Source organism: Rhinichthys klamathensis, unplaced genomic scaffold, assembly GCF_029890125.1.
Source record: "Rhinichthys klamathensis goyatoka isolate OS25496 unplaced genomic scaffold, OSU_Roscu_1.1 h1tg000114l_1, whole genome shotgun sequence".
In the NCBI taxonomy this organism is placed as follows: domain Eukaryota; kingdom Metazoa; phylum Chordata; class Actinopteri; order Cypriniformes; family Leuciscidae; genus Rhinichthys; species Rhinichthys klamathensis.
In genome coordinates this window covers 1,983,027-1,996,211 of record NW_026606651.1, presented here as the reverse complement: position 1 = coordinate 1,996,211, position 13,185 = coordinate 1,983,027, and the positions used below count along the sequence as shown (strand labels likewise).

At 37.0% G+C, this 13,185-nt stretch overlaps 1 protein-coding gene across 1 annotated transcript in view; it reads right to left on the bottom strand.

Moving 5' to 3' along the window:
- Positions 1-223: 223 nt before the first annotated feature.
- The window catches only part of LOC130088134 (calcium-binding protein 7), a 45,657-nt gene continuing 32,695 nt past the window's right edge, over positions 224-13,185 (bottom strand). Inside the window, exons 2-5 of the mRNA XM_056254769.1 lie at positions 8,823-8,966; positions 4,907-5,019; positions 1,723-1,873; positions 224-660 (exon numbers count right to left, since the gene is read on the bottom strand). Of these exons, the coding sequence (XP_056110744.1) occupies positions 530-660; positions 1,723-1,873; positions 4,907-5,019; positions 8,823-8,966 (539 nt within the window). The 3' untranslated portion in view covers positions 224-529. The remainder of the gene's footprint in view (positions 661-1,722; positions 1,874-4,906; positions 5,020-8,822; positions 8,967-13,185) is intronic.

Below are 13,185 nucleotides of genomic sequence, written 5' to 3'. Positions count from 1 at the left end.
GGAAAATTTGTTTTGGGATCTTACAGGTGAATGGATGCACAGCTGAGCTCTACTGGTGCGTCCAGGCTATTGTAAATCCATGCATCGTCATGCATTGAAGAGTAGGATCCTCGGTTGGAGATGTCCATGCGGCCAAACTCACCCAAGAACACACTGAAGAGGGAGAGAGCGGTTGAAGGGGAAACTTTTTAGAGTCCATTACAGTATTAACTTCTTGTTTCGCTCTTTTCCTGTACTTTTCATTGGGGGTAAGACACAGTATGTGTGCGTTTTACATATTTGTGTGCATTCTGTTTTGAAACTGCTGTCAAATAATAAATAAAAAAAAAGCTATGTCCAGTGGAAGGGCAAACTGTCCAGTGTAGCTCGTCTCGAAAATATTTCAGTCACCACATTTGGATTTCACGTAAATTAAATGAACTTTTCAGTTGCTCCAGTTTGTGTGTGCATGTGTGCGTGTTTGTTTTTTTAAGCCATTTTTGTCACTGTCATATGTTGAATTGAATCTATGTTGTGAGCGGTCCATACGTTACTTCATGCCACTGCGAAGCACCTGATTGGCTGCAATGAGCATGACACTGATGATGAAAGCAATCGCGAAGGCGCAGATCAGACTCTTCCGTACGCATGTTTGCTTCACCTGCTGGGTTGGACTCTCCGCTGAAGAAGCAGAGAGAAAACAAATAAGACCATCAAGAGAAATAAGGTGGTAAGACAAGGGTTGGAGATGATGACTTGAAATTAAAAGTTTCAAAAGTGTTTGAAGACTCTAAGAAACTAGAGCTCTGTTCCAAAACCTAGCGAGCTGTATACCTAGACAATCTTTTTAGCCAGCATACAATTTCATGAAAATCCATGAAAGATGGTAGATACAATTGAGGGAAAGGTCCATTAGAAATGTACATTTATTTTGCCAAGTACTGAAAAGTAATGATAAAAAGTTGAATTAAAAAGAAATATTTAAATCAAACATTGATGTATTTTTGTGCTCAATCAAGCGTGAGTTAGTCACGTCTCATTCATGTTCAGTATAGCACTATTTATATGTCTCACACACACTATTTGTTAAATAGTTTAGGGTCTGTTCGATTTTTTAATGTTTTTGAGAGAAGTCTCTCCTGAGACTGCATTGATTTGATCAAAAATGCTGCTAAATATTGTGAAATATTATTACAGTTTAAAATAAATGATAAATTCTATTTGAATCTATTTTTCAGTGTCACATGATCCTTCAGAAATCATTCTAATATGCTGATTTGCTGGTCAATAAACATTTCTTATTATTATCAATGTTGAAAACAGTTGCGCTGCTTAATTTTTATTGGAAACTATAATAATAAAAAAAATCAGGATTATTTGATGCTTAGAAAGTTAAAAAGAACAGCATTTTTCTGAAATCTTTTTGAATTTTGAAATGCATTTTTTATTGTCACTTTTGATCAATTTATTGCATCCTTGCCCGAATAAAAGTATTAATTCACAAAATTATACTGACCCCAAACTTTTCAACAGTGGTGTATGCCTAGTTCAAGATATTAGGATTTTGGGGGTCTTCCTCCTACAAAATTCCAATTTAACCTGCTAAAATAATTAATCAAGATGATGAAATTATGATTTAAATCAAGATGATGAAATTATGAGTTTAACAGGAAAGAAATAATACTTGAAACTGTATCTCAGCCAGAGCTGTGCATTATTAAAAAGAAAGAAAATAATTCTTACTGTCAATGTCAACCTGGCAGTCCCCAGGATTTTCGATGTGATTCTCCTCTGTCATGATGATATTCTCAATGTCCTTCATAGACAGGTGGTCACAGAAAGTATCATATAAGAGTCTCTTCAGCTCTTCCACAGTCAGCTTCTGCATATCACACTAAAAATAGAAACAAAACTGAATAATTTCATTCTGAAATTCTTTATGCGATCTTCAATTGGTCTGAATGCATCACTTTACTTTACTGTACATTAATGCATTCAGTTGACACTTTTATCCAAAGAGACTTACCTGGGATTAAAGGTATCCCAGACAGCAAAATAGTGTCGGCCCAGATCCGGCCCGCATCTGGTAAGCGTGGATTCCACATGGCCCAGACGTGGGCCGGATCTTGCCCGACACTATACAGTCTGGGATACATTTTTATCAGTGCATGCATTCCCTGTCAAACCCATGGCCTTGTTGACGAGTTCACACTTACAAATAATCAGATAGAGTAAAAGAGTATGCAAATTTAGTGTGCTGTTTGAGAAGAGGGCTCGGAGCTCAGAATTTGTTCATAAAACATCATGTGTTGCTAACACCATGCTCTACGGTTTGAACCTCACAGTAGACATTTGGTCAAAACTTGATATTAAATTTGACATGCAACCAATTTCACTTTCATAATGTGACATATTTTAGAGTACAAAATGATATTGAATATGAAAAAAAATATATGATTTTGTCTTTCAGAGTTTAAAAGCGGTCTCCAAATGACAGGTAGTTTAAGGAGAGTCGCCATTAAAGGGATACTCCACTTTTTTGGAAATAGGCTCATTTTACAACTCCCCCAGAGTTAAATTGTTGAGTTTTACCGTTTTTGAATCCATTCAGCCGATCTCCGGTTCTGGCGGTACATAGTGCACTAAGACCGACGGAAAATGTAAAGTTGCGATTTTCTAGGCTGATATGGCTAGGAACTATACTCTCATTCCTGCGTAATAATCAAGAAACTTTACTCCCGTACCATGAGAACAGCAGGCGTAATGATATGACGCAGCGCCTGAAAATAGGCTACCTTCCGTCAACACAACGGAACTATTTTCAGGCGCTGCGTCATATCATTACGCCTGCTGCTCTCATGGTACGGCAGTGAAGTTTCTTGATTATTACGCAGGAATGAGAGTATAGTTCCTAGCCATATCAGCCTAGAAAATCGCAACTTTACATTTTCCGTCGGTCTTAGTGCACGATGTAACTACAGAAGAGTCAAGTTTTAAATAGGAAAAATATCGAAACTCTTTGGTAATTTTTTTTTTTTAGAAATGCTAATGGTCTTGTCCACTTCAATGATGTATGCTAAGCTATGCTAAAAGTGGTACCGCCAGAACCGGAGATCGGCTGAATGGATTCAAAAACGGTAAAACTCAACAGTTTAACTCTGGGGGAGTTGTAAAATGAGCCTATTTCCAAAAAAAGTATCCCTTTAAGGAGTGGAGCAAGTTTAACATGCTTTTCGATTACAAAAAGTTTCTTTTCTTTAAAATGACGTGTACTGATGAACTGCTGACTAAGAATGTGTAGTAAGAAAAGACAGGGTTGATTTTGATTTCATGCACACATATTAAGCACTGAACTCATAATTACACAGAGAGACGTTTAAGAGGGATAACCCTTTAGCTATTTGGGGTCAAACACACTGCTAAAAAAATGCACCAGCAGTGAGCTGAGATTAGAGAAACTCACCCTTTGGGGTAATCACCATATGGCCCTTACAAATGATATTCTGCTCTTCTCACTTGGAGACATGCAGTGGAAGAGACTCCATTATTTAAAGTCATCATGTCTCATTGCAATACATCGGCATTGAAGTGTATTAAGATTTGTAGGTTTTGTAACACCACATTTTGATTATACTAAGCAACTATACTATAAGCAACTACATGTCAAGTAACTCTCATTTGAGTATTAGTAGAGTAGTAGACTGCCTGCTTAATATCTGCTAAAACGGACATTTTACTAACTATAGCTTTGCACGTCAACTTATTCTACTAACCCGAACCCTAACCCATAAACTAGTCTTTTAACAGTCTACTAATTCTCTAACGAGAGTTACTTGACATGTAGTTGCAAAGTTAAATGTCTAAAGTGGACCATCAAAATAAAGTGTAACAGTAGATTCTGCTCATGTTTAAAGGATAGTAGGCCAATTCTCATAAGGTGATTCATGTCTGTTTGTGTGATTTCATAGAGAGAATTGAAAGCAGGGCCTAAAATGAACACTTGCCAAGCGCCAAATGCAAATGCGGTGTTGGTGAGTATGAAATGGTGTCAATCGGCAGTTAGCCGGTTACATTTTTATGAATTCTAACAATGCAATGTTGTGAGACCATGAACGTGAACAAACGTGAACGATGTCTAGGACAGTTGACAGCCAGCGCTGCATCATCCCGAAAGTTTAAGCATTGGCAATTTAAATATTCAAGCACAAGAAGACGCGAAAGGGAACTTGGTTCGTTACTCGCGCGCTGTTTGGGAAGTTTTCTGTGCGCAAATACCCGAAGCGTGCGCCCACAATTCCGAAATCTCAGAGAGCGTGCAATTAGTGTATTGAGTTCTCTTTCACGTCTTCTTGCGCTTGAACGGACATATTTAAACAAAATGATGCCAAAATGCCCGTATTGGGGAGTAGGTGAGTATCCTCGTAAACATAGTCAGTTATGCCTAAAGTGAACATAAACAGTTGAGAAAGAAAACGCATGATGGATCCGTGCATTAGCTCTTAAAGTGACAGCAGCCTAATATTCCTGCTGCTGTCTGTGTTTTTAATGTTAATCAAAAGACAAGGAAAAATCACTCACTTTTCTTGACTGAATAACTTTTGTAACTTTTTGATAAGGATTAATCCATGTTTCATTTAAACAGTGAAGACTATGCAGTATTTTTGCATTTGATTCTTTATTAAATTTCTGTGCCTGAAAAGTGCATTTTCACTGGCATTTAAAATTTTGATGTCATGACTGCCTGTTTTTGCCAAAACCGTTTCATGGCTGGTAAATTTTTTGGCAGGTGTGGCAAAAAGTTATTTTCAGGCCCTGATTTAAAGTGTCTATCTAATCTAGATGTAGATTAGATAGACACAAGGCACAAAATCTAGCAGATTTTGTGCCTGTTGTCACTTTAATAAAGAGAGAAGTGGCTAATAATCACCTTCCAGAACACAGAGTCAAAATCGGTTCCGTGGAACTTGTCAGGCATCCCGGCAGCCGTGAGTTTGGGCCCCAGGAGAGTAACAAATTCCTCAAAATCCACCTGGCCGTCTCCTAAAAAACAGACCGTGAAGTATTAGATGGATTCATGATAAAAAAGTCCCAATTGTTGGCTCTATGAAACAAGTATAGAAATGGATAGAAATAGATTTTCTGTCAGGGTTGTGAGATATTTAGAATTTAATTGAGAATGCCTGCATAGAAAATTCCTGCATTTGAATCAAATTTGCATTGAGAGAATGCACTGTATGTAATGTAGAACAGTCAAATGGGAAAGGTAATTTCTTACGTACCTATAAACACGTTATCAAAAACAATCAAATAGAGTGGAGTTTCCCAACTTGGCGTTTGTGAACTGCTGGTGGTTTATGGGTTGATGAAAAGATAATAATTAATTAAATCCTAAAAATAAAATAAGTGAAATAAAAATGAATCTCTTACTAAAGAAAGATTAGAATTTTATTAGATCCAATATTATTAAGATATAGATGAATTCAAAGATTAAATATTTTATTTGTTCATCTGTCATGTGACTTAACTAATCATAGAATAGAGAACATGCAAATAAAACTTTAAAAACTTAAAATCTCTCAGGGTTCCCTGAATCCCTGAAATAGAGTTTTCTAGAAATACCATCTAAATTAATGTTAATAATATTATTTCTATTAAGATTTCTATTAACTTTCATTTAATGGATCATGGTAGAAGCATTTTTTGTTTCTATATGAGTTTGTAGAAGTGTCTAATCAGTTGAGAAAATATTCTATATGTGAGAGTAAACAGCTGTAATTAGGCAAATTTAATGAATAATAATGATTTGATAAAAATTAATAATTATAATGATAATTAATAATAATAATTGTTGTTTTGACACAAATGTTGTACTAATGACACCTCTGTTAAATAATTTTACTGAAACGCAGTTCACAAATATTCAACAGTTACTGTTCAATATTTGTGAACTTCTGCAATATAAATTTCCTGTCATTCCAATTCATTTTTTAGTAGTGTTGCCAATTCAAACTCATTCATTAAAAAACAAAGCCATTTCTTACGTTTTGCATGAATTTACATGCTGGTCATGGTATGGTTGGTCAACTATTCCTTTCTGGATTGGTTAGTTTATCTACATTTCTCTCTTTTTGTGTTACCTTTATTATTTGAAGTGTCAGAACGAGCGTAACTTCATGAAGTGTGTTTTATCGAGCTGAAAGGCCCTCTCTGAGACGTTCTTTAAAGCACCGCCACTACAGCCATCAAAGCACCGCTTTCGCCTTCAATTAATTTCAAGACAACTAACTTCAAACTTCAAAACGCCTACTGTCAAACAGTGTTCTCATTATCTGCCCATGCATAATCCGCATGTCTCCATGCATTATGAGGAATATGATAGTTTGGGGCAATAAAAAGTTGTTAAAAATAAAAGTTGTCACAGTTGTTCAGCTTTTATATTTGTTGAATATCTGTCAATTGTGTTTAGCATCCCTACAGTGCGGAGAAATACATCTGATTGGTGACTGTTGGGATTCAAGGAATAATTCACCCCAAAATAATAATAAAATCAATCATTATTTACTCGTTCCAAACATGAAAATTTGAATGTGTCTCGAAATGTCTTATTTTGTGATCTAAAGAAAAAAGAAAGTCATAGGTTTGGAACAATATGAGCAAATGAGCACATGTTGATTAAATCTCATTGACATTTTTTGGATGAACTCTTTAACTCTTTCCCCACCATTGAAAAGATATTCCATAATTTATGACAAAGTGCTTCCCCACCATTTACGAGGTTTTCCGGTAATTCATGTTTTCACTGTTATACCAGCCTGATCTCACGGCAATTCGTACGAATTTTACGAGGTGGCTAATTCGTACGAATTCATACGACCTCACTCGTACAAATTCGTACGATTTTTGCTAATTTGTACATATTTTACGAGTTACCAAATTCGTATGATTTCATACCAATGACCTACCCCTGACCCCGCCCCTAAACCTACCCATCACGTGGGTTTAGACAAATCGTACGAATTCGTACGAGTGAGGTCGTACGAATTCATACGAATTAGCCACCTTTTAATCACTCGTACGAATTCGTACGAATTGGTCGTGAGATAGCGTTGGTTATACTGTTGGTATGGGGCTGTTATGGATCGTTTGAAATAGTACTACATCTCCAGATCCAAACACAAGTAAAGAAGATGATCTGCATAAACCGGAAGGAGCAGATAGAAGATTGCACACACTAAGCTAATGTGATCATCAAACATTCAACAGCATATAAATTAAAACTGCCTAACGTTACCAAGCAAAATGTCAAACTCATGAAGAGGTAAATGACTGTGCGAGCTTTGGGGGTGTTGATGGCCTCGATCTACTCCATCAATGTTTTGATCATCGCTCTGAATCAGATCCTCTGAATCTGATGCGATAACTAGGTTTGCAACAAATTTGCATAATGCCAGCCTATGGTATTATTCATTGGCTGTCCGCAAAACAACGCCGACTTAGTTGACCTGCCCTCAAACACTGTAGATGTAGCTGAGAAGAAACATGTTGTCGCAACATGTCGTGTTGTTGACATGTCGAGATGATGTTATTTTCTGCACTGCGAATCCACGTTGCATGCACTTCAAAAGGACGAGGACTCGCGCTCGAATGGATACAGTGAAACTGACGCTGTTCATATCACTGTGTACAAGTGCTGGGAAATAGCCTGGATGCCAGCCCGAACCCCGCCCACAACATTTTTTGGTCAGGAAGTTCGGTCTGGACTCGACCCATTGAGGAGTAATTATGATCGGTTCAGAATTAGTCGGGCCAATCAAATTGCCAGGGCGGGCTTTTTACGATGATGGACAGATGATCTGCAGTTACGTAATCATCACGGTATCAAAGAGCGCTTGGGTTGAACTGGTTTCCCTCAAAGATGACTGCAGCTGGAGAATTGAGATCTATAGATTTTGCTATCGCGTCTGTTGTAAAAGAAATCGACAGCGCATTAATTTTAAAAGACGAACAGAGAACTGCAATCAAGGCATCTGTCGATCGGAAAGATGTGTTTTCCGTCCTTCCTACGGGATTCGGCAAAAGTTTAATTTATCAGCTGGCTCCGGTGGTCGCTAAGAAGATGGGACGCAATTAAAACCCTGTGGTCGTTGTGGTTTCTCCTTTGGTCGCACACTCCCACTCATGGAGGACCAAGTAAAAGAAGCAACACTCATTATTTTACTACTTCTTCCAGCGTGCGTGCAGTTGAGTTCTGTTGACAACTATGCTATGCAACTATGTAGCTGACTTACTGCGTTGCTCTGATTGGTTGTTGGTCTATCCAATTGAGTGCAGAGTTGTTGTTTTTTCCTGGTTCGGTTAAGACATGCCTCATAATCAAAGCCCTATATGGAGCAGTATCATACTCACATTCTCACTAGAATATGAGTATGACAAAGTCAGGCTAGCTGGGAAAGCCTCCAGAGCTGAAATTCATATAATGGGCTTTTAGTTTCCGATGCGCGATGTAAGGCAGACCAATCACAACAGATTGGACCATCTGACCAATCACAGCACATAGGCTTTCGGAAAGGAGGGGTTTAGAGAGACTGAATCCTTTATCGAGCTGTTTTAGACACTGTGAGAATAGAGGTGATGCTGTAATATATATTCTGAGAAAATTGAAGTGTTTGTGACCTTGGATCCATGTAAACCTGTTGTAGGAAACCTTTAAAATAGCATAATATGGTCACTTTAAGCACCCTGGTGGGAACATCAGCACACCAGCATCCCATCCTAAGGACGTCTAGCTATTCTGGTCTTTTCTCTTTGCAGTCCATTCACAGTTTGTGCAAGTGTCTCCTCACCATCCATGTCGAGTCTCTGAATGATGACCTCTAGCTCGACCTCATTGGGCATGTACCCTAGAGAACGCATGGCCATGCCGAGCTCCTGCTTTGAGATGAAGCCATTCCCATCTCGATCAAACACCTTAAACGCCTCCCGGATTTCTGAGGAAGAGAGTCACACACAGATCTGTAAGACGGTGCTTTATACTTCCAATTTTAAAAGTAATACTCTGCAACATTGTTATAAAAATCTTCACACCGAAGTGACTCAAAGAAAAGGGATGATTACAGTATATTGATTTTTCCTACAATAATTCAGTTTCTGCTCCTTAAAAACATTCAGCAGAGCACAGCCTCTTTACTTGATGGATTTAAAACAAAGGAACAGGATGATTTCCGTTACATTCGTATTTGCTTGTTAAACGACGGGAAAATGCCGCAATGCATACAGTCGGTTGAGCCAACTTGTTTCACCGTATATGCATTATACATCATCATTAAGTCATTTGCAATTTTCCACTTGTCACGCCATGATGCCATATTCATAATTATGAAATATGCACCACACGGGCTGCAAGATATTACTATAAATCCGGTTAATATATTCAATACGGAGTGTGAACAGGAGTATTCGGTACTGTGGCTTGCTCACTGTGCTGTAGGTTTGATAAATGGCTATTTGGACATGTGGTCCAAACAAAAACACATTAAGTCTATCGCTCCCCTGAGTGAAGGATATTAGGGAGGAAATATGAGAAAAATACAAGAAATTATGGCACTGCGGTCCATAACAACAGCAACAGATGGAGAAAGCAACTTTACTCCACATTACGGTGGAAGTAAGCAGATTTTAAATGGAAGTGAAGTGTGGGCTCTATTTTGCTCATTTCAAAGCAAAACTGTTTAGCTGCAAGCAACACATTTGGATGCCCAAAAAAAGAAATAAAGTTTTAAAGAACAACAGGATGGCTCTAATATGCCCTATCAACCAGACGAGAGAAAATCAAACAGGATATTCAGACTCATTTGCAGATTTTAATGATCATTAACATGCTCATGTTATAACCCATCTTTTAAGAAGCTCAGCAAGTAGATCATTTGTGTATGCAACTTTTTTCAACTTTTCACAGACTTTTTAGAAGTGCCATGAATGCAATCCAATAATAATAATCCATATATGAAATTAAAATTCTAAACAAATTGTATTAAATAATAACGAAATTTTAAATGAACCGAACCAGTTACTTATTTATTAAGGACATAAATCTGCATAAATGAAACAAGATACAGCACAAAATTACCTTTTATGTGTTCTACAAAACAACTGCTAGTGTCATCTAAAGTGTACTCTATAATATTAGTAAAAAGATAAACATTAAAGATACATTATGTACTGTATATATTATAATCCCCTGAATAATATAATTTTTATATAATTTATCTTTAATGTTTTTTTTTGTTTTTTTTTTTACTGATATTAGTTTAAAAGCATCAAACCATTTATGAATGTAATTTGGTTCCGGTATTTAAGTATTTCAAACCATGCCAACAACCAGATTAATATAATTCATGCACTGCATTTTGAAAAAAAAAAATTCAAGTTTATTGGCAAATTTCAGCAAGTTCATAATTAATTGTGATTGTTTTAATAGATTTACAGACTAACTGTTGAATACTTGAACTGTAACTAATAAAAAAATAAAAAGTGCTTAAGAATTCATTTCAATGTCATTGAATATTGTGCAGTATGTTTAAGTGCATCAAAACATTGTAAAGTACAAATAATAGAAATTACAACCTTGAAATAATGCAGCTCAACTGCCTGAGTATGTCTGAGCACACCACAAAAATTCAAGTCAAGTCACCTTTATTTCTATAGCGCAATACAGATTGTTTCAAAGCAGCTTTACAGTTACAAACAGGAAAATGATGCAAACAGAATTCAATTCTGCTGTAAAGCAGCTCTAAAAAGGCAATACTAAACAATCATTATTCAGTTGAAATCAGTTGATTCAGTTCGATTCAATAACTGTGAAATACATAAATTATGAAATAAGTTCAATTAAGCTATAAAACAGCTCTGGAGAAAACAGTGATGTCATTGTCCAGCTCTGGGGTGCGTTTCCTGAAAGTATCGTTAGCCAACTATGGTCGCAAGTTCCGTCGTTACCAATAGAGTTCAATGGAAATTGCGATCATTTGGATAACGATGCTTTCGGGAAACGCACTCCAGGTCAGTTCTCATCCAACAGTGTCAGTGCAGTCAAATCAGTAATATTACTGAATATTAAGTGTCCCCAACTAAGCAAACACCGAGACGATAGTGGCAAGGAACCCAAACTCCATCAGGTGACAGAACGGAGAAAAAAAACCTGGGAGAAACCAAGCTCAGTCAGGTGACCAAATCCCCTCAGCGAACGAACACTGTGTGATTTTGATTATTATGAAGAACAGTATAATTAAATAAAGCTTCAATCTAATAAATAATAATGTCTAAGTCTAATAGGTACTTTATCAGTACAGAAATAGACAACAGGCCTCTTGTCTAAATATATCCTTGACTGACAGTCAGATAATTATTGCTATACTCCGTCCATACAGTGACTCAACCCATGTGACCGCAAAGGTACAGTACATGATACATGTGTATCAGCATTTGTTTTGACTGACTGATTCACTTTTAACCTTTAGCCTTAAATTGAGCACGTACAGGATTTGAACACGCTGACTTAAGAAGTATGCTTTGGGCCAATCATAAAGTTCTAATGGACGCAGCGCTGTTTACAGTAAGCTTTACTGCTTTTTAGTATTTTTTTTTTAAGTAAATACGCGCTAGATGGACATCTATGACGTTGCATTGCGTCTCGTGAGAAGGGTATAGCTGCAGCCTGCAGATCTCCAGATGGGTGTGGGAGCTTCAAAACGGGGTGGGAGCTCCAAAACAGGGCGTGGCTTCCTCCCATTTGGAGTTCACGCCCAGTTTTGGAGTTTCCACACCCATCTGGAGATCTCCAGGCTGCAGCTATACCTACTTAGAAAATGTTCAGCCTGTTGTGCTCAAGACCCTGCCTTCTTTTCCATTCATCAGCGCTGCGGCTTTGCAGTTGAATTCTAGGCCTATAATGCGCGTCTCGTGTTTTTAAGATTAAAAACGCGTTCTGTGTGATCATCCCCTTACACCTATCACTCAGTACTTCTGTGACAGGCGTAAGAAGTAAAATATTTTGTCAGATTTAACAGAAAATGAAACTTAAGTGTGCGTGAATGAAGACAACAGCGCACTCTTTAAAGATTTTAAATAATTAAAGTTTCAAGTTTTTAAAGTTTAAAGATTTCCGATGACTGACATCACAAAATTTACTGGTATTTTGGTGCTGATGTGTGAATGGTCTCTTATCGGTAAAAAGCCTGAGCGTCATGCTTATGTGAACAGCATATTTGTGTATTTACGGTAAAGTCATTCTGGTAATTTTACGGTAATTTACAAGGATTACTGTGTGAAAGGGGCTAACGCGTAATGATGGCGCTATGTAGGTGTTGTTTGGAACAAAGTATAAGGCCTCTGTCACAACCAAAAACCCCATAATGATGTGTGAAATGTGGGAAATTTTGGGAAACTACCAAGGCTCAATAGTGGACTCAACAATGTTCATTGTGCAACTAAGCTTTTGGGAAACCCACCACTGCCTGTTGCTAGGCAACTGCACAACTGTTCAAACCCGCTATTGTAAGGGTTGTGATTAGACCACAGCCCTTCCAGCATGATAGCGCTCGCTTGTCACAGTATATATCAAAAGTTGTACCTGCTCATAAAAATACCAGTCTCTATAAAAATAATAATGATATCTTTGAAAGCCAAGCATGCACCTAAAAATGAAGGGTTAGGGTTACTTTTTAACAAACAGATTTCAAAGAATTTTGAAGCTCATTATTGGGAAAGATTACAAGCAAAAAATATACTTTAAGGTATCATATATGACTTCAAAATTACTTTTATGCCATTTTTATGCTGCTTTGCATCATTTTTGGAAAAGGAAAAAGTGAACAAATGAACGTGAAAATTAACGAGTACTAGTGTTGTCATGATACTGGAATTTTCAGCTTTTGTTACAATACCTTGAAAAATATTGATGCATTTTTTCATGCCAGAGGGGAGAATGTCATACACCGTCATACTGATAATTTGTTATTATCTCTTAATTTTTGATAATTTGGGTAATTTTTTTGTAATAGGTTACACACTTTATTTGGATTGTTGAACTGAATTTACAAAAAAAAAAGGTAAGTAAACAGTCAGTAATAAAATAAGAACAAATAAACAAATTGCAAACCATAGCACAAATAATTACAATAGAATAAAGAGACAAATTAAATAAACATG